Genomic DNA, 20,135 nt, shown 5'->3' with positions numbered 1-20,135 from the left:
GCTGCAGAGCATCCAGCGGGAACGTGGAGGATTTTATACGAGGATTACATGTGACTGTTTATTCATATAACATCTGTTTAGTAAATAATGCATCAGACATTATTTTAGGCACGGAGTATGTAGTGGTGAACAAGACAACGTGTCTCCCTCCAACAGGCTCACGTTTTAGAAGGTAGGACATATGACAAAAGGGGTAGACATAAATGTGTGTAAAGTATGCATTATGCAGTCGGCATGGGGAAGGTTCCTTGTTCCCTTCTCTAGTAACCTCTGAATGGGGGATCTCTGTTGCCTTATTTCTGTCCGCAGCCAAAAACACCAAGGTGATGGGTGATGGGGGATCCTTCGATTTCCCAGGGGAAGAAACAGCAGCGGCACTTCCCAGCCCTCATGTCGGTGGCTATCTTGGCAAAAGCTCGACACTACTCATTCATTTCTCCCCAAACCATCCAACAACACTCTTCCCAAATTTTTTGTGCAGATACAAAGTTGGTACTGATTTCATTTCACTTCTGAGTTTCATGTAAATCCCTGAACTTCTGCAATAAGCCAGATCTTTGCAGGGCGAGCTTCCTCATGTCATTCAGCAGCAGCTCAAAGACCACCTCCCCAGAGAGGATGCTCCCAACCGATCAATCAAAATTAGCTAACACTGCGGCCCACAGCCATGATCACAGACACTACTCTATTTCCTTCATAGCATAAATTAAATGAGACATAACTAGCAAAGCACCTAGGCTAGTGTGCGGCACATGGAAGAGTTCATTACGTGTTTATAGCACTATTATTAACATCATTTTAAAAACACAATGTTGAATTATCTTAGTCATTTGTTTTCTAACGCATAGGTCTCCAATACTCCCACAAAACTGCAGTGCAGCAGAAACCTCAATGATCTTGGCTACCGTTTCACCCCAGTGCCTAGAACGGTGCCTGCACAGAGCAGGGGCACAGTGGGCAGCAAAGGAAGGAATGAAAAGAGCCCGATCGCTACTCCTTTTGTCACAAAGTTCTCCAGCATTCGTTCTGATTCATTCTTCCGCTGATGAGGGGGGTACAATCCAGTGGACAGCTGCCATGAAGCCCACCCACTGGAGACAGCTGCTAAAGACGCTGTGAGTGGCAACCTAAGAGAGGCACAGTAAGGAGCCACGCTTCCGGATGACCTGCTGGTCCTCAACAGAGTCCCTTCTCCTTTGTGGGAAGGCTCTCTTTGCATCCTGAGCAGCGCACAGAAAACTCCCCTGGGACTCACTCCTCCCAGGCCCGGGGACTGTAATACTGCAGGTGACCTCAAGCACCGAGGAAGCGGGGTGGCAGAGCTCATTTCTTCAGCAGACAGCCCCAAAGCCCACTTGGGACGCGGGATTTTTCAGAGTCATGTGGCTCCGTCTGGGCCCCTGTCCGAGCTGCTCCGGCTCAGTGCAGCCAGAACTTTATTAGAAAAGAAGCTGCACCTTTACAACAATCCCACAGAAGAGAACCTGGGGAACAGAAAGGTGCCTGGAGCAGCAGAATCAAAATGATTTGATTCAAGGCCTTTGAGCAGGCTGAGAAGGAATCCTGGATTCTGGTTAACCTTAAGCTTAACGCCCCTCTTCCACCCGACATAACCTTCTTCTGTCCTGACAGTCTAATGTTCCTTTCCCACGTCTTCCTGCCTGCTCAGGGCGGGACTAGTCAGTAATACTTCGCAACGAGAGTGCTAATGAAACAACCGTTTAATTGAGCATCTACTGTGTGTAAACACCACTCTGGGAACTTTCTACAAGCTCCCTCACTCGCGGCCAGATGGGCCCTGTGCTCTCTAGGTCCAAGAGTATCAGCTCCTGGCTCAGGGTGCCTGAGATTGAATCCCTCCCTGCTGCTCCTTAGCTGTGTGATCTCGGGCAAGTTATTCCACTTCTCTGAGCCCTGTTTTACTCCCTGCTAAAACAGAGACAGGAATGATAATTACCAAATGAGGCTGTTATAATTAAACATGGTAACGCATACAAAGTTGAAAATGGAGGTGGGCACATAACAAGTGTTCAGTGAAAATTTTAAGAATTTCCTCCATGTTGTCATCACCATCATCAGGAGGAAACGGAGGCTCCTGGAAGGTGAACAGCTTTCCTGAGGTCGGAAAGGGACGCAGCAGCAGCCAGATTTCCTGGACTCCAGAAGTGAGGCTCTTTCCCACTGGGCTATGCTGCTCCCCCTTCACCTTGTGCCTCCCAATGGGTTCTCCAAATTTTACTGTGACACACATGGTCTTCTGGTTTGGAAACACGGAGGGCTGCTGCCTGACCCTGGGTTCCTCGCCTTCTGTTCCAGACCCTGAGCCTTGGAGCTGGCAGTGCTGCCACAGGTTTGTGCTGGAGCACAGTCCTTCCCGAGATGTCCCCCATCTCCTGCCCCTTTGCAAACTAAGACGTTTCTGAAGCATTTGCGATTATCAGGGGAATGTGCTTAGAATACATACTTTTAAGAGAAAGATAGGGAGCAGGAATAATGGATACAGACTCATTCTTCATGTAGTTGAACAACATTTAAAAGACCTTTATCTTTTCAGTGTGGTGCAACCCTAAATATCTCTGGTTCTGCAGAGGATTCTGGTGACCTGCTTGTCTCTTAACATACATTGGTTGGGTGCCTGCCACATGTTAGGTGTTGTGCTAGGTGCTGGAAAATTCCTAAAGAATAAAGCAGACAAGATCTCTGCCCTCCTGGATCTTAAAGCAACGTGGGGGAGCCAAATATTAAACAAAAAATTATACTGATGAGTAATTATAAGTTTGAGAGGCGCTAAAAAGGAAAATTGTGAGGACTCTTATCAAGCATGGTACTGGGGACCTAATCTTGTATTGGGAGAGGAGGGGGTCAGAGAAACTCCTTGAGGAAACGCACTTAATCGGACACCTGAGAGATGAGCAGTAGTTATAAAATTAAAAGCCAAATAAAGAATTTTAGGTACCCTCAGCAAAGATATTTTAGAGTTTCACAGGGCTCAAAACCTGCGATAGCTTGAAGTGAAAATTGAGAGTTCTGGACAAACAACCTAATCGCCATTCTTCATGTGCAAAAATACGATTAAGGTCAAGGTAAAATGACTAACGTTTGGCGACTTCCGTATTTGAGAACCCTCCATGGATACTTGGAGTCTCCAAAACATTGATGAAAAGGACATTCATTGAGGAGAAGCAATCTGATGGTTTCTTCAGACTTTCAAGGATGGGAGTGAAAGCACTAAAAAAAAACTCATATTCCCATGTACCCAATGAAGGCTATCCACCCAGAGGATGCAGGAGTTACTGCATTTCTGGAGGGCAGTTTGGCACAATGAACCAAAAGTCTAACAGAGGTTTACACATGACCTCTCCATCTCTAGGAATCATGCTGAAGGAGAGGCGTAGGCAAGTGAAAGGTTGGCTGCTACCATTTACTTAATACAGAGAAAAGCTACCAAGGATGTACATGTTCGAAAATAAATTTTCAGTTCAGGTTTGTTTGACGGTAGTACTCTTGGCATTTGGGAGGGGTTAATTCAATTCTTTGAGCAGGATTGCCTGGTACTTTTCAGAATGTTTAGCATCCCAAGCCCCAATCCACTAAAATACTAGTTCAGTTCCCTAGTCATTTTGACGACTACCCCCTTCTAAGATTTTTTTTTTTTTGATGTGGACAATTTTTAAACTCTTTATTGAATTTGTTACAATATTGCTTCCTTTTTTTGGCCGTGAGGCATGTGGGATCTTACCTCCCCGACCAGGGATCGAATCCATACCCCCTGCATTGGAAGACAAAGTCTTAACCACTGGACCACCAGGGAAGTACCCCCCCTCCCCGCCCACCCCCAACTTCTAAACATACATTTCTAAATGCCCCCTAGTGGTGGGTGGTACCACTAAAGGTTAGTAACTTCCAATGGAGAGCTATACAGCCACTCCAAAAGATAATGAGTCTAAATATGGAAAAAATACAGAAAATGTTCACAATACATGAAGTGAAAAAAATTTCAGGATAATTGCACAGCATCATCACATTTTTGTCCAAAACAAAACAGAAATGCACCCTATATACACAGATATACATAGATACACATAGATACTTGTTACACGCATGCAAAAAAGGTTGGAAAACAATTTTCCTTGGTTGGTAGAATTATGAGTGATTTTTATCTGCTTGCTTTCTTTTCTTTCCTTTTTTAAAAAAATAATGGGCAAGTCTTCCCATTATAAAAGGAGAAAGCTATTCCTGTTTTGGAGAACAAACGGTGACCCGCCCACCACCTGCTCCTCACACCATTTCAATTCTTGTTTTGACTTAGCGGGAGGATGGCAGGATCCACGTCAGAGAGCATTTTCACTCTGCCAAACACCAAACACTCAGCCGCATTTCAAGGCAGCAGCTACTATAATACCAGAGTTAGGATCTGGTAGGTGCTCAAATACATGTTTGCTGCATTGAGTCATCCTTTTCTTGTCCTGATTGGGCCAGACTTGTGCTGACAGGTCCTCCAGGTTTTATCATTACTTTTACCCTGTGGTTCTCAACTGGGGTGCTCAACCCATTCCCCAGGGGCACTGGGCAGTATCTGCATATGCCTGGTCCTCCCAATGCTGGGGGGAGAGTGTGGTGAGTGCTACTGACATCTGGTGAGTGGGGGCCAGGGATACTGCTACTCATCCCACAAAGCACAGGACCGCTCCCACAGCAAGAATTATTCAGCCTAAAACGCCAACAGCGCTGAGACTGACAAACCCAGCTCACCATTTTCCTATCTTAAAGCTTGTTAAATACTTTCCAAATTCTTCCTAAAGTACTATCTACTGTAAATGTATCACCATAACACCTCTAGGAGACAGGGCACATACAAAGAACTACTCGAGTGTGAAGAGAAATTGGAGCCTTATAGACGATTGCAGACAGTCAATCGGGGAAGACTCCAGTTCTCCATTCTGCCTCCGCAGGGCTCTCTGGATAATATTAAACACCTCATTTGCAGTGAGCAGAGGCAAAGGATCTGGGTAACCTTTCTGATCACTTTTCAGTCCACTTATTAAAAAAAAACAAGGTAGAAGCCTTTCTTTTCCAGTATCAACTGTTATATTTATCATTTTTCACACTATTTTAAGAAGGCTGGGCTTTGCATCTAGTGGATTTTTATAAAATTAAGTGCCCACATATTCAAGAACACTTCCTTAAAAGGGAGGTAACTTTCATTCACATTATATTTAACTGAAGGCATTTCTCAGAAGAAACAGAATAATAAAGAGTGTCACCTGAAGGTATATTACCAACTCCACAATCAGGGAATAAAATGAAAGGTTTCTAACAAAAATGAAAGCACAGTACTCGGAACTCTTACTGGTCCTGGGTATTTCGCCTCCAGCACAAAGCATTTTAATGTTCACTGTAATTTCTCTTGATAGGAAAATGCTTTTCCCCAAACCAGAGACAACTAACATCATATTAAACATAAGAATTTTTATTAGTAAAAGGCATTTAGGGTCTCCAATTTTTCTAAAACCTACTAGGCAGCTTTTAAAACATCTTTAAACCTATAATCAGTTCCATAAGTAAAAGGCTTTAAAAGATCTCATAATTTAAAATTTTGAAGGCCATTTTTTTCATGCAACATGATCCCTTGAAACACCTTTAATATAGATTCATATTTTATTAGGCAAATACAGAGCCCTTCAAACAGCTTAAAAAGATAGTCTCTCTCTGGAGAACAATTTCCTTTCTAATCATCTGTGTCACATAGGTTTCACTAAGTGTAGGGAATAGAGAAAACCATTTAAAGAAATATACAATTATAAGAGACGGGAATATCCTGTCATCTGACATAATTCAAACCACTTGTTTAATAATAGCATTAATCATTTTCTTTCAAAACAAATCAAAGAAAGACGTTTTATGTTTCCCAAGGACGTTCCCTTTGGATGATGGAAGGGACCTTCAAAAACACATAAGCGTTCACTTTTTGGAACTGGTGAATGTAACCAAAACCTTTAGCTTCTGCAACTGTCTGTTCTCTTGGGCCAGGAGAAAATGTTCTCTGAATATAAACATCACAGAATGATATTTAAAGGCCTTAGAAAAGAATCTACCTAAGCAGGGAACTGAAAATAGCTCAACTTTGGAATTTCAGGGCCTAATTCAGCAGGAAGCAATGTAAATAAAAGAAGGATGGGTCTCTTAGAAGCTGCTGGAAATGAGGTTAGCAAGAAAACGAAACACGCTCACAGATGTATTGAGGTGTGAAAACTCATTGCTCAAGCACTGGCAGTAGAAAGGTGATGCTAAACACAGATATTCAGTCACCCACCACCTCATTTGAGTTTCCAGACAGACTCAATCAAATACACTCATTCTTCTTCAACTTATTCTTGAACAATACAGTCTTTACTGGAACAGAAGAAAATCAAGATATAACCTTAACCTACAAACTGAGAGAAAACACTCTTACTTCTTTCTGCTGATAACCTAACCCAGAACTCCCTTCAGCTCTCATGGAGATTATTTTCTGTGAAAGTTTCTATTCTAAGATATTTTCTTCCTAGTAGGAATTAGAATAGAGATCACAAAACTGCAGTGCCTGTAGAGCACAGGAAGATTAACGCAAAAGGATGAAATGGGCTTAGCGGAGACCAGTGTGACTTGGAGAGTCCTTCTTTCTAAACTCTGTCTGGAAAGAATGTCTTGCACTCAACTCAATGCCCTGTACATCAATCCTCACGAAAGTAAGATTCCAGATTCTCAAAATTTCAAGATCTAAATATAAACTTTAAAATTACAATTTTGTAATTTTCAAAGTATTAGTAATTTTTAAGTATTAGTTACTAACTTAAAATTTGAACAATCCTTTGCTGGCTAAATAAATCCTCCCATGTCCTCGATTTCATCTGTCAATTTACAACCTCAAGAAGAAAGAAGAAAAATGAGAAATGGCTACCAAAGAGATGTTATCAGGGTCCCATCCTTAAGTTCTTGGTGAATTCTTGGGTCTTCCCTCATCATAAAGAACTTTTTCTAAAAGCATCATCACAGCTAAATTTCCTGACTTCACATTTTAGGGCTTTTTAAGCTTCAAAACACTGTCAGACATAGCAAAGATTTCCAGAGAAAGAAACTTTTTGTGTGAGAGGAAGGGAATAATGGTCATACTTTAGACTCTGATAAACCTGTCTCTCAAAGATGCACAGGGAAGCTCATGAAAGTACCCAGCTTAGAGGAGTGACTTCTAAACCAACATGAGGCTGTGGAAGAGAAAATTCCAAGGACCAAGAAACGCAAAGCAGAGGCTGTATATCACTGAGAGAAATGCAGTGAAACAGAGAGAAACCAAGTTCATCTAACCAAGCGAGTAATATTTACAGCCTGTAGGCAGTGCCAAAATATTTCAGGACGTGCCAATGTCTTTCTTTGTGAAGCCAGGCCAAACTTTGGAACACAGCATTAGATCCCTGGGAAGAATAAGGTACATCCTTCTTTCCTTACTCTCCTTTATAGAGAATCTTAACATTAAGATGGATGGCCAGTGTAGAACGTCCCTTCCCTCTTCAAAAATGAAGTTTCACTATCTAATGTTTGCCGAAGTTTCCAGACAATCTTCTGGTAACAGTTGAAATGGAAATGCACAATGAATTAGCCATGGCCCACTCAAAGCTCAGTTTCATTTCTCTTCCAGGTTTCCCATTGGGGCCCCAGACAGCTTCATTCCACGTGTCCCCACTTCTCTGAATCACAGTCAATACTTCCTTCTGAACTGGAATGAGGGGAGATGAGCAAGACAAAGGTAAAAGCCAAGCCCACAACTGCCCTCCCATCAAGAACGGTACCTGTTCAGGCTTCAGGCCCGGCGGGACCCAGGCGTACTCCTCCAAGGCACAGCCTGAGTCGTCGTCGGAAGTCGAGTTCCTCTGGAAGTCAAACATGAGTTTGTTGACGGTCTTCTCCATCGCCAGGGGCATCGCCGTCACCATGTGCTCCTCCTGAGGGCACTTGCAGTGCAAGCAGATCTTCCTGCAAGCAGCAAAGGCGGGGGTGAGAAGGCAGGCAAAAGGAACCATTTTTTCACCCGGCCTGCCACTCACCAGCCCTTGGATCCCAAACCATAAACACATTCCTTGGCAACTGGCTTTCGGCAAAAGCATCTGAAGGAGCGTTCCACAGCATGCCTGTCTTTGTAGAAGGCGTGGCCCTGTGTATCTGGAAAGGACCTAAGCGGTCAGAGGCCACCAGGTAAGCATGCTAAGGATATTTAAACGTGCACCCCGACCTTTCCCTCTAAATCAGAATCCCAAGAGGAATGTCAAAATATCTTTTATTTTACTAGGTAGAACACTGGATACAGACCATGACCACAATTTCCTTGACTGGAATAGTAATTAAATATATACAATACACACACAGACCAGAAATATTACCAGTAGATTTAACAAATACTGACAACATTCTGTTTTTATAAAAGGTTTCTAAGACCACAGGAAAAGGAAGTGGTTTTAAAAATAACTGCAGGTGAGATTTTAAGAAGAGCAAAAATATTTTTTCTCACTAAACAAATCTGACCCAAAGATCTCATGGGAAAGACATTTCCACCTCCACTAAAGATACTTGTAGGTTTGAAATTCTAATTAGAAACCCCAAATTACCCCACGTTGGTAGCTTTTTTTAAAAAAATATACAAGAGGATCATGCATGTGAATTATTTCAAAAGATAGCAGCCAAAGATACAATTCTCTCCCCCAAAGTGAACATTTCTCTTTTAAGATTACCATCTGTTCCCTTTTCCATGGCTACAAAAATGATGAAGCAATAAAAACGTTGATGTCAGCAACACAAAAGCATTTCTAGCTTCTACCAGTAAAGCAGAGAGGAAAAAAATAAAGGAGGAAAAAAATTTTAAGAAAATAAGCTGTTCTGCCTCTACTGTGACCTTTAGAATTAGTTTCAGTAGCGCCTTATAAAAGTGATGAAACAAGCCCAGAATTCTAATCCCCATGTGCCTGAATTTTTTGAGAACAGCTTTATGAAGATATAATTCACATACCATAAAATTCTCCATTTTAAAGTATACAATTCACTGGTTTTTAGTACATTCACAGAGATGTGAAAGCATTACCAGCATCTAATTTTAGAACATTTTCTTCACTCTCAAAAGAAACTCCATGTGCATTATTAGCAGTAACTTTCCCACCTTCCCCTCCCCCCGGGCCCTGACAACCACTAATCTTCCTGTCTCTAAGGGTTTCCCTGTTCTGGAAATTTAATATAAATGGAATCGTACTATATGCAGTCTTTTGAAACTGTCTTTCATACAGCATGATGTTTTCAAGATAAATCCATGTTGAAGCATGTGTCAATCTTTCATTTCCTTTCACTGCATTATAACAGTCCATTATATGGACATACTACATTTTGTGTGTCCATTCATCAATAGGTAGACATTTGGACTGTTTCCACTTTTTAAAATTATTTATTTATTTATTTATTTATTTATTGGCTGCATTGGGTTTTCATTGCTGCTCGTGGGCTTTCTCTAGTTGTGGCAAGCGGGGGCTACTCTTTGTTGCGGTATGCAGGCTTCTCATTGTGGCAGCTTCTACTGTTGCAGAGCATGGACTCTTGGCATGTGGGCTTCAGTAGTTGTGGCTCGCAGGTTCTAGAGCGCAGGCTCAGTAGTTGTGGCACACAGGCTTAGTTGCTCCTCGGCATGCGGGATCTTCCCAGAGTAGGGATCGAACCTGTGTCCCCTGCATTGGCAGGCGGAGTCTTAACCACTGAGTCACCAGGGAAGTCCAGATTGTTTCCACTTTTTAACTTTCTTGAATAATGCTGCTATATTTATGTACAAGTTTTTTGTATGGCTATATGTTTTCAATTTTCTTGGCTATTCACCTAGCGATGGAACTGCTGGGTCACACAGGAATTTTGACATTTTAAGGAACTGTCAAACTGTTTTCCAAAATACCTGCACTTTTTTACATTCCCATCCATTAATGAATGAGTGCTCTATTTTCTCCACATCCTTGCCACACTTGTCACTGTTTTTCTTTTTGATTGTTGCCTAGTGGGTGTGAAGTGGTATCTTACAATGGTTTTGATTTGTATTTTCTTAATGACTAATGATGTTAAGCATCTTTTTATGTGCTTATTATATATCTTTGGAGAAATGGCTATTCAAATCTTTAGTTCATTTAAAACTGTCTTTTTATTGTTGAACTGAAAGCATTCTTTACATACTTTCTGAATACAAGTCCTTATGAAATACATGTTTTGTAAAAATTTTCTCTCATTTGGTGGGCTGCCTTACCCTTCTTGATGATGTGCTTTGAAACACTATCGATTCTGAGGAAGTCCAATTTTTTTTCTGTTGTTCCTTGTGCTGTTGGTATCATATTTAACAAACTGCTGCTTGACCCAAGGTCATTATGATTTACTCTTGTATTTTCACCTAAGAGTTTTATGGTTTTAGCTCTTATATTTGAGTCTATGACCCATTTCGAGTTCTGTTCTGTATATGGCATGAAGTAGGAGTCCAATTTCATCCTCATGTGGCTATTTCGAGCTCTGTTTTGTATATGGCATGAAGTAGGAGTCCAATTTCATCCTCATGTGGCTATCTAACTGTCCATTTAATTCCACTAATCATAAATGTAAGGGTTCATTTTGGACTCTCAACTCTATTCCATTGATCTATATGTCATTCTTTATATTAGTACCATACTGTCTTGATTACTCTAGTTTTGTAGTGAGTTTTGAAATTGTGAACTGTGAGTCCTCCAACTTTGTTCTTTTAAAAAATTATTTTGGCTCTTTGGGCCCCTGATATCTGCATTATAAAATGTAAATTTTAGGGTTACCTTACCAATTTCTACAAAAAAGCAAGTTGGGATTTTGATAGGGATCACACTGTATCTTTAGATTAATTTGGAAGTATCAGTATCTTAATATTAAGTCTTCCAATCCATGAACAAAGAAGGTCTTTCCATTTATTTCAGTTTCCTTGAATTTCTTTCAGTATTACGTGGTTTTCAGCTACAAGTTCTGCACTTCTTTTGTTAAGTTTATTCTTAAGTATTTTATTCTTTTTGGCATTATTGTAAATGGAATTGTTTGCATAATTACATTTTCATATTGCAGAATACAGAAACACAAATGATTTTTGTACACTGATCTTATATCGTACAATTTTGCTGAACTGGTTTTTTAGTTTAAATAATGTATCTATGTGCTTGTGTGTGTATTCCTTAGGATTTCCTGTATGCAAGATCATGTCATCTGTGAACAGAGATAGTTGTATTCCATCTTTTTCAATCTAATGCCAATTTTTTCTTTATCTTGCCTTACTGCCCTGGCTAGGTCCTCAAGTGAACAGAAGTGGCAAGTGTGGAGCTCTCTGTCTTGTTCCTGACCTTAAGGGAAAGTATCCAATCCTTGACCATCGAGTATTATATAATTGTGGGGTTTTGGGTAACTTTCTTTTATTAAGTTGAGGAAGTTTCCTTCTATGCTAGGTATTGAGTGTTTTTATCAACAAAGGGTGCTGGATTTTGTCAAGTGCTTTTTTCTGCATCTATTGAGATGATCTGTCGGTTTTTGTCCCTCTTCTTTTAATGTCTTGGCCTGAATTTTCACACCAAAATGTATTTAAAGAAGCAGAATCAGCATCATCCAGCCAAGTGAGGCTTCTCAGATTCTCCCGCTTCCTGCTTTTCATCTGACTGAAAACATACACGGACAGAACGCACACTTGGATCTGGTTTGCATCTCCAAACTCACAGAAGGTTCATCCAAACCCTGGCTACTGCTTTTAAAAATAGTCTGAGCTCATTTTAATAGTAACTCTTTAATTAATTAGCTACTGTAAAGAAGTCAGGGGTCTTGGGAAGCAGACAGGGCTTTTATTTTTTCCCCTCCAGAACTTTTTATGTCAGTTTATGACTTAAGGGAAAAAAGTTTCAGTGTGTGTAAGCAAGTTTAAGAAGCTCTTTGGTGACTAATGGTTTTTTACTAGAAAGTCATACTTGTACAACAAAACGTAGAGTTTTTCCCCCTAAATTCAGTCTGCAGAATATTCATCAATGAAACTCATTTATTCAACAAGGCAGGGAGGAGCACACTTTTTACAGCTGGATGGACATATTTTAATGAACAGGAGCTCCAGAAGAAGGAACAAAGACAAGACGAAGCAAAAACAGATTTAAAGAACCAGATTCATAATGAGTCTCACTGAGTAGAAGGCTCAACAGAAGGGAGAAAGGGAAGAGGGTTACAAGCCCTCTTCAGTCATTTAACAAATAACCACCAAGTACCTACCAGCTGCCAGGCACTGCTCTAGGCACTAGTGATACCCAACCAAAACAAAGATCCCTCCCCTCTTAGAACCTATATCCTCAGAGGGGGAGAAACATACAATAAAGCAACAAACATAACAAATCATTCGATCATACAGTATATTAAAGATGCTAAGTGCTATGCAAAACGAGAATGGTGAAACTGCATAAGGGAGAGCAGGATTAGGGTGGAGGTACACAGAAACAGAATGCACAGCATCTGACTTGCTTATACCTGACATGCATGAGCCCAGATGTGCACACCAGTCCTCCAAGAGAGGAAATATCACCTCCACTTTCCAGAGAAGAAAACAAAGGCTCAGAGAGGTTAAGCAACATGTTCAAAGTAAACAGCCAGCAGAACAGAGATTCAAAGCAGGATCGATCTGACCCCTGAACCCTAATAATAACAGACAGAAGGCATACCTGATTCCATCCAGAGAATGGCCTTTCACTCCTGAACAACAAACACAGTCAGAAAAATCAAAACCAAAGAGGAAGAAAGAAAAAGGAAAAAAGAAAAAAAAAAAAGGCAAATCAAAACCACAAGGACCTTATGTATTTTCCCTGCCGGCTGCCTGCCTTTCATTCCTCATTTATAATTAACAGGCACTCCTGTGGCAAGGCATTTTTATTTGCAGAGAATTTTTAACCTTTGAGTGCTTCCATGACAGCCTTTGGAGAGACTAATTTAATAACTTCTGTTTACAAATGAGGAGCGCAAGGCCCAGACGCTGAGAAAGGTGCCGAGGGTCAGAGGTAAAAGCTAAGAGGATCTCTCTTGATCCGCACGTCTTTCCCTCCCTCTTGGCAAAATGCACATGGCAACACCCAACAGCTCTCTCCTTCGACACACTGATTAAAGCTTTTCAGGAGTCTGTGGGGAAATATATGATTTGGCTTTTTTTTTTTTTAAATAGACATTTATGAAAATAGAACCTGCTAGTAAAGCAGGATTTCATTAAAAAAAAAACAATCATACAAAGCGTGCATTGGTTTCATTCTGTCAGAGTTGACATTCTACCTGTACATAATTGGGTTTGTGAATGACAGGTTTCCCAGGAATAAGGCATGATTCAGAGAGCAGAGATCCTGCATCCTCCTGCTCCCCTATCTCCCCAGCAACAACCCTTGCCAGCCCCCCCCCCCCAACCAAGATGCAGCTATAAATTCATTTGCCTCAGTATTCAGAAGCCACAATTGGCTCTTCCATGAAATACACAATACCAGCAGGTGAAGGCTCTCTTTTCAACTGTCTCAAAGTACTCTGGTCACCTGTACCAGTGGCCACACCATTTGCAAAATGACTAACAATTTATACTAATTAACTCACCTACCATGATGCAGAAGGATTCGTTATAGATAGATTGGGGGGTGGTGTCTGTTGGTGGCGGGGTGTCCCATCGTTGAGATGTTGACAGGTTATTTACAACACTGAACCCTGAATCACAATGTCTTGTTTGGTGTGTGAAGTGATAGGATGAAGGCAAAAAAGGAGTCTTCTATTGTCACACGATGCTGACAAGCCCAAGTCATAAAATGCAGGATTCTAGACTTGGATAGGATTGGAAACATCATTAAGTCCTCCCCATCCCCCCTTTCCTTCTTTCTCTTTTTCATTCCTCTTTTTTTTTTTTTCCTAATGAGAGGAAAATATTTTTGAAAAAGAACTCCTATGTGGAAACTAAATTTATAAAACAGAGCTGCCCAAGTTGATGGGACAGAAGGAGGCCCTGAGCCCAACTTCTCTCGAGCTCAACCTTCTCCCAAACTCCAGGCATTTTCATGGTACTAACATCCCAAGGGTTCCAAAGACACAAGTCTGGAAACCAGCATACTTCCCAGGACAGTTCAAGGTCATTTCTAGTATTATCAAAATATGGAGTAGGTGCCCAATAATTTGATACATGGTAGAAAGACGTAAAGAAAAATAGAGGCTGTCGATGGCTTTTAAGAGACAGATAATTCCTAATCGTGAAACTCTGCAGACAAGGCTGCTTCTAGTCATAGGAAATTGTATATCCAGTTTCTAAGACATGACATGGTGATGCTTGGGGAGTAGTGACGTGCCCCAATGACTCTGATTTGATAGGTCTGAGACAGGGCCCCGGAAGTGCATGTCCACCAGCATTCCAGGTGACTCAGACATGCACGTCTAGCCTCCCAGTTAGAAGGGAGCTCCTGCGTCAGAGTCTGGTCTGAAAATTGGTGTATTCTACCAACATACCCGATGGTCTCTGGACAATGTACATTTTAAAAACTGTTCCAGGGGGATCTGTGCCAACCCCTCCTGACTAACATGTATTAAACTCTTATTTCACTAAACCCACCTGTCACTCAGCTGGGTACCACTTAGGTACCACTGTGTGAAAAGATACTGGTGAGAGGCAGGACCACACCAGCCATCAGAACAGTGTCTCTCATTGCCAGCCTGCTACTGGTCCTGCCTTCTACCTCCCTGGTGGTATGGTCTCCTGTGTCCCAAGTCCATGGTCAGATCAGATTTGGGCCACTTTCATGCACAGGGTCAAGGGACAGACTGCTTAAAGAGTGGCTCAGTCCCAACAAAAATCAAGTACTAGATGAGGAATGCACAGTTCTGGCCTCAATATGGCAACGCCTCAGGCAGCTGAGATCAGGTGTGGGAAAAGGCACATTATTGTTAAAGACAGAGGGCTAAAAGAACCCAAAGACCTCCACAGCTTTTTGCTAAATAACAGATGTGTCCTAGGTATTTAAATTCTTCCATGACTTCAGCTCACTAAAGGCAAAAGAATAACTCCTTTTATTCTTAATAAGAGGAAAAGAAGAAGCCTTTTTCTCCTTATGGTAATTTACAGTTCCTGCCTCCTTATCCTAAAAAGAAAGGCAATATACAATGTATGTAGAAAAAAATAAGGAATTACAGATAAGCAAGAAGAAGAAAAATAATTCAAACACTCACAACCCTCCCAGAGATAATCACTGTTAAACAGAACCAGCTGCTGGTCCCCTTTTCCCCTCACGTTAAGAAACTAGAGGCCAGATTTCGTCCTATGGGAGTGCCATCAGCGAGTACCAAGAGATGAGACTCTGGCCTGAAATAAAAAGACATGAGCCAGAGCCACCCACACGTGTACACACAACACTCTCGGCAAAGAGATGTGCATTCTTCAGTGCAGATAAGTGGGCTTGTTCTGATCTGGTGCCCTGTAGCAGGATCAGAGAATTTACTTACAAGGCGTGGAAGACACTGGCCACGTGGGAACTGCATATAATACTTACCGGTATCACAGAGTTAAGTTAGGTTCCTCAGATAAAAAACATCTGAAAAGCAGATTTCAACAGCTATCACCTTTCAATTTGCTGGGCAAGTAGGGAGAGATGGGGCATGGATAATTTAAAACCACTAAGCCCTGGCTCTGAATTGTGTCTTTGTACACTGGTCACAGACTCTCAATGGTGTGATAACTTACGTCACTGCACACTACCTGAAGGATCTGTCCTGGGCAGGCCAGACTTAGAGCAGGGGCTGGGCAGGAGCCTGGCTTCCTCAGTCTGCTCTGCTGCCCATTTTCCTCGAGTTTCCAATGAGAACGTCAACTTTTCACATGCATGCAAAGCACCAGACTAAAATGAGTCAAAAATGATTCTGAGTTTACTGCCCTTTGGGAACACTGTTCCCACCTTACCTGTTTGACCAAAAAACAGTTAAATATGTGTTTTGAGCGAAGACAGATTTTCCTGGGCTGCAGGCTGCCTGGATGTAAGTGAGTAAAATCACAGTGGGTGCTCTTAGCAAAAAAGACATCAGCGTGCTGAGCAAGTGAGCCGGTAAGAACTGGAAGTGGGGTCCACCTGCTTTAAGGATGTCGCTGAGATACTCCAGCGATGACTAAGTTAGAATTGTCAAAACTGAACTATCACAAAGAACACTAGCTGTTCCCCTCCAAAATCGCATGGGTCACACAATCACATGACCCATGCACAGGGCTTCAGCTCCCACCTTCCACATGCCTCACAAAAACACAAGCGGAGGGTCAGAATGAAAGGAAGGAAGGCAGGTAGGCAATGTGCTTGTGGAGGCTGGCTTGAGATGAGCTGAGATGAGGACGTTCAGGAGGCAGAAGTTCTCCCCCAAAGGATGGAAGACTCCACACGACAGGTCTGACCTCCAGGGCCCTAACTCCAGTACATGCTTTGGTACTGGAGGATGGCAGGTAGGAGTGAACACAGCTGTACTTCTAATATTATTTTCTTACATTTACAAAAGGTTTATAATATTCATTTTGCTTCACAGTTTATCTCCTTTATTCATTCTTGGCAGCCCTATAAAGTTGGTATTTTTATCCATTTCACACATATGAACTGTGTGTTCTACAAACTCATAAGCAACTTGACTCAAGTTATACAGATTAGAGCCTACGTTGTCTGACTCCAAGACCAATGCTCTTTCTACCACCTTGTTTTAAGGACAGTGGCCAAATCTTCCCTCTTCTCTTCTGTGCATCTTTCCATCCTTCCCGCCATCTGTCCTACCATCCTTCCATCCATATCCATCCAACCAGACAACCAGACAACAGTGATTGAGCACCTACTGAGTGCTAGGCTCTGTATGGAGATGCTGGGATTCAGACAGTATCCCTAACCTCCTAGGGCTTCCAGTCAAGTGAGGAAGACAGACCACAGTCAGGTAGACACATAGATAAACTTGCCACTTATAGATGGTGATGTGTCATGATGGAAACAAACGAGGAGATAAGAGAGGGGCTGAGGATGGATTAAGACAAGCCACCCCAATGAAGTGACATGTGAGTTGTGACCAGAACACGGAGGAGGAGGCAGTGCTCAGAAAGACCAGGGAGAGAGTTTTCCAGGCAGGGGGAAAACAAGCACAGAGGCTCTGAGGTGGGGAAGAGTGTGGTGTGAACCATTCTCAGGAAGTGGTGCGTGGCCTCCCCTTCCCCATGGATGACAGTGACCTAGCTGGCTGAGCCACTGCCTGTCCCAAAGCCCAAACAGCGATGTGAGACTCAGGGGACGGTGCCATCTTAGTGGATGCAGGAAAGCTCTTCCTTTCTCGTCAATTCCCTTCCCCTTGGAATTCTTATATCCCTCTTGTCTTGATACCCAGACGTCGGCATATCCTGTTATTTGCAGCCTCTCTGGCTCCTTGACGCCCTCCCTCTGGCCACAATACTGTGTTTTCCCCTCTTTTTTGGCAAACACTCCGTCTGAATGAGGGACCCAGGCATGAACCTTGACACTTGCCATGTCTGGAAGCAAGATTTCTATCTCTGTGAGAAAGGAAAAACGGTTTCCTAATAAACACAAGAAGCTCAAGGGCGGAGACCGTGACAAGGCCAGCTGGGTACGAGGCTGGTGTGAGCACAGAGCCAAAACCCGCTGCTTGGCCCATCTAACTCCCTGCCCTCCGCCCGGGCTCCAGCGGCTCCGGCCATCTGCACCAAGAGGAGATTATCTCTCCTAGGCGCTGCCAAAGTTGCTACAGGGTCATTTTTAGGGGCAGTTGTTTGCTCTCTTAATATGTTGATTCATATTTCCATGAAGAAACATATACAGGGCCCTGCCTGAGACGAATTTATCTTGGAATTCTGAAGCAGAGGAAACACATTTCCTTTAAAAAATAAGCCTCCTGGATGACTTTTGATCTTCCGAGTATCTCTTACCAGACTCTGACTTCCAGGTCTGATGTCTCAGCAATTGAGGAACAATGTCTTGGACTGGGTTTCCCCACAATCAGATCCTTGGGAGGCTTCTGAACATAAAGAAGTTTGGGAGGTGATCCCAAAAAGGCCCGAGAGGGAATTGGGAAGCGGGGAGGGAAGGATGCTAATACGAGGAGAGGTAATGAGCAGCTGCAGGTCTGGGCAACTCTGACTCACTTCACAGTTGAGGAGCTACGGGAGATGGTATAGCCCATTCCTCAGAGATGTCCCACTGGAGAATCAAGGAGGCAGGGGTACTTATCCCCCAGTTCCCAACAGTCACTGGGTGAGGACCCTAACCTCACACACAAGACAGGCAAGCTAGAGCAGAGAGTTACAGTTCCTACTGATGGAGGAACCATGGGTCAGGGTACCCTAGAAAGGTGAGTGCCAAGGGGGAAGAGGGGACTCCCTCCAAGTGTTTGCTGCAGGCAGCTTCATTTATTAAACAATAATTCGCTGACCATCTACCGTTTGCTGAGCATTCTGGTGGGTGTTGTGAGGGGTTAAAACAAAACCATAAGGAGTCCGTCCCTGTCTGGGACACAAAGATACAACCACAAAGAGCTAGACCGTAAATTTCAGTGTCAACAGTACTTGTGGGGTTACTTAAGAGGATGTTTGTTCCTAGGAGATAGATGCTGAAATGTATACAGGTAAGCGATTATGTTTGTCATTTATTTTCAAAGGGTTGAGCAAAAATAATAATCTATGTGTATGCATTGAATGCACATGCATGCAAAAAAGACAGGGAGGGAGGGAGGGAACAAATAGCACAAAAGTGCCAAATGTCAGCAACAGACATTTCTAGAAGGGTGACTGGAAGTTCATTATGCTATTCTTGTAAATTATATATAACACTGCAATTGTTCAAAATAAGTTTTGAAAGAAAAACAAAAAAGTGAACAGTCCTGTGACTTTGTCCTTAGGTCAATTATTAATAGAAAACCTACCATGTGCTGGCCACTGCCTACAACCTTGCTGAGTAGGAGGCTGCCAGGCAAAAAGAGACGGAAGGAGTATTCTCGACAGGTGAATAAAGGCACAAGGTGAGAGAGAACAAGGTGTCATCAATATATTGACAGGAGTCAAAGATGGCGACAAGCTAGCAGCTAGAGGACTACACATGCAACCCAGGTGAAGGGGTTTTAACTTTATTGTAAACATGTTCACAGGCCAGTGAGGAATCTGCCTACCAAACACACAGCTAGCTAATTCAGCATCGTGATGAGTAGAAAGAGTGAGCCCTCAAAGGAAAAGAACTTGGCTACGGATGGTGTCTCCATGGCAACATGCTACCTGCATCACTGCATCCGTAGGAAAGGCTGTGGGTACCTAGATAAGCTCTGATTTCCTGAGCTGCTGTCAGGCCCACCATCATCCTAAGAAGAAACCAAGGTAGGTGGAATGGTTACGCCTGAATCAATTCCTCCATTTCACTTTGTCCATATGTTAACCGTGATTTTATGGCACGTACATTTTTGCTTCATTGGACATTGAGCAGAGCAAGTTCTAAGAGCTCCTCCTTTCCAGATAAGTCCTTCAGGGGAACAGTTTCTGAGGAAATGACTGCGCTCTGAATTCTAACACTCCACCTCCCAACCTCAAGGCAAGAATTGGAAGACTCCACAAAATATCTCTTCGGTTGACTTTCTCTTCCATGCCACCTGCCGAAGTACTTGTTTGGTCTCTTGCTCCTGTGTGGAAGAAGTTGGCTAACCCCATGTAGACCAAATCTGAAGCACTAAACATCCCCTAAGTACTTAAAAACAGTATTCAGTGCAGTGGACTAAGATCTTAGAATTTGGAGGCACAGTGCCTTGGGTTCAAATCCTAACTGCCACTTCGTTGAGCTGCTGTTAGGATTAAATAACTTACCACCTACAGCACGCTGGGTGTACTGAAATCTGACTCGGTACCAGTTTGCTAGGCCCTATGTTCTGCGTAGGGTCAAAAAGTGAAACAAGTCCATAAAAAATAGTCATGGTTCTTGTTCTCTAGAAGTCAATCTAGCCCCTACTAATATATTCTAGTTGGGATGGAAAGAGATGAATGGAAAACAGATGCCAAACAAGTCATTTCTACAAGTCTTTATTAAACACCT

General features: G+C 42.5%; 1 protein-coding gene across 5 annotated transcripts in view; it reads right to left on the bottom strand.

The window, feature by feature from the left end:
- Positions 1 to 20,135, bottom strand: part of PRICKLE2 (prickle planar cell polarity protein 2) — a 335,365-nt gene that overhangs the window by 91,631 nt on the left and 223,599 nt on the right. For 4 of the 5 annotated variants that reach the window (XM_057705868.1, XM_057705870.1, XM_057705872.1 and 1 more), the window contains one exon: positions 7,827 to 8,010. In XM_057705868.1, coding sequence (XP_057561851.1) covers positions 7,827 to 8,010 — 184 coding nt within the window. Of the gene's footprint in view, positions 1 to 7,826; positions 8,011 to 15,793; positions 15,866 to 20,135 lie in introns of those variants that run through there. The other variant, XM_057705871.1, reaches the window with a different exon arrangement.

The sequence above is a fragment of the Hippopotamus amphibius genome, chromosome 13 (assembly GCF_030028045.1).
Source record: "Hippopotamus amphibius kiboko isolate mHipAmp2 chromosome 13, mHipAmp2.hap2, whole genome shotgun sequence".
NCBI classification, from domain to species: domain Eukaryota; kingdom Metazoa; phylum Chordata; class Mammalia; order Artiodactyla; family Hippopotamidae; genus Hippopotamus; species Hippopotamus amphibius.
Note: the sequence above shows the minus strand (reverse complement) of the source record. Positions and strands in the feature narration are given on the sequence as shown.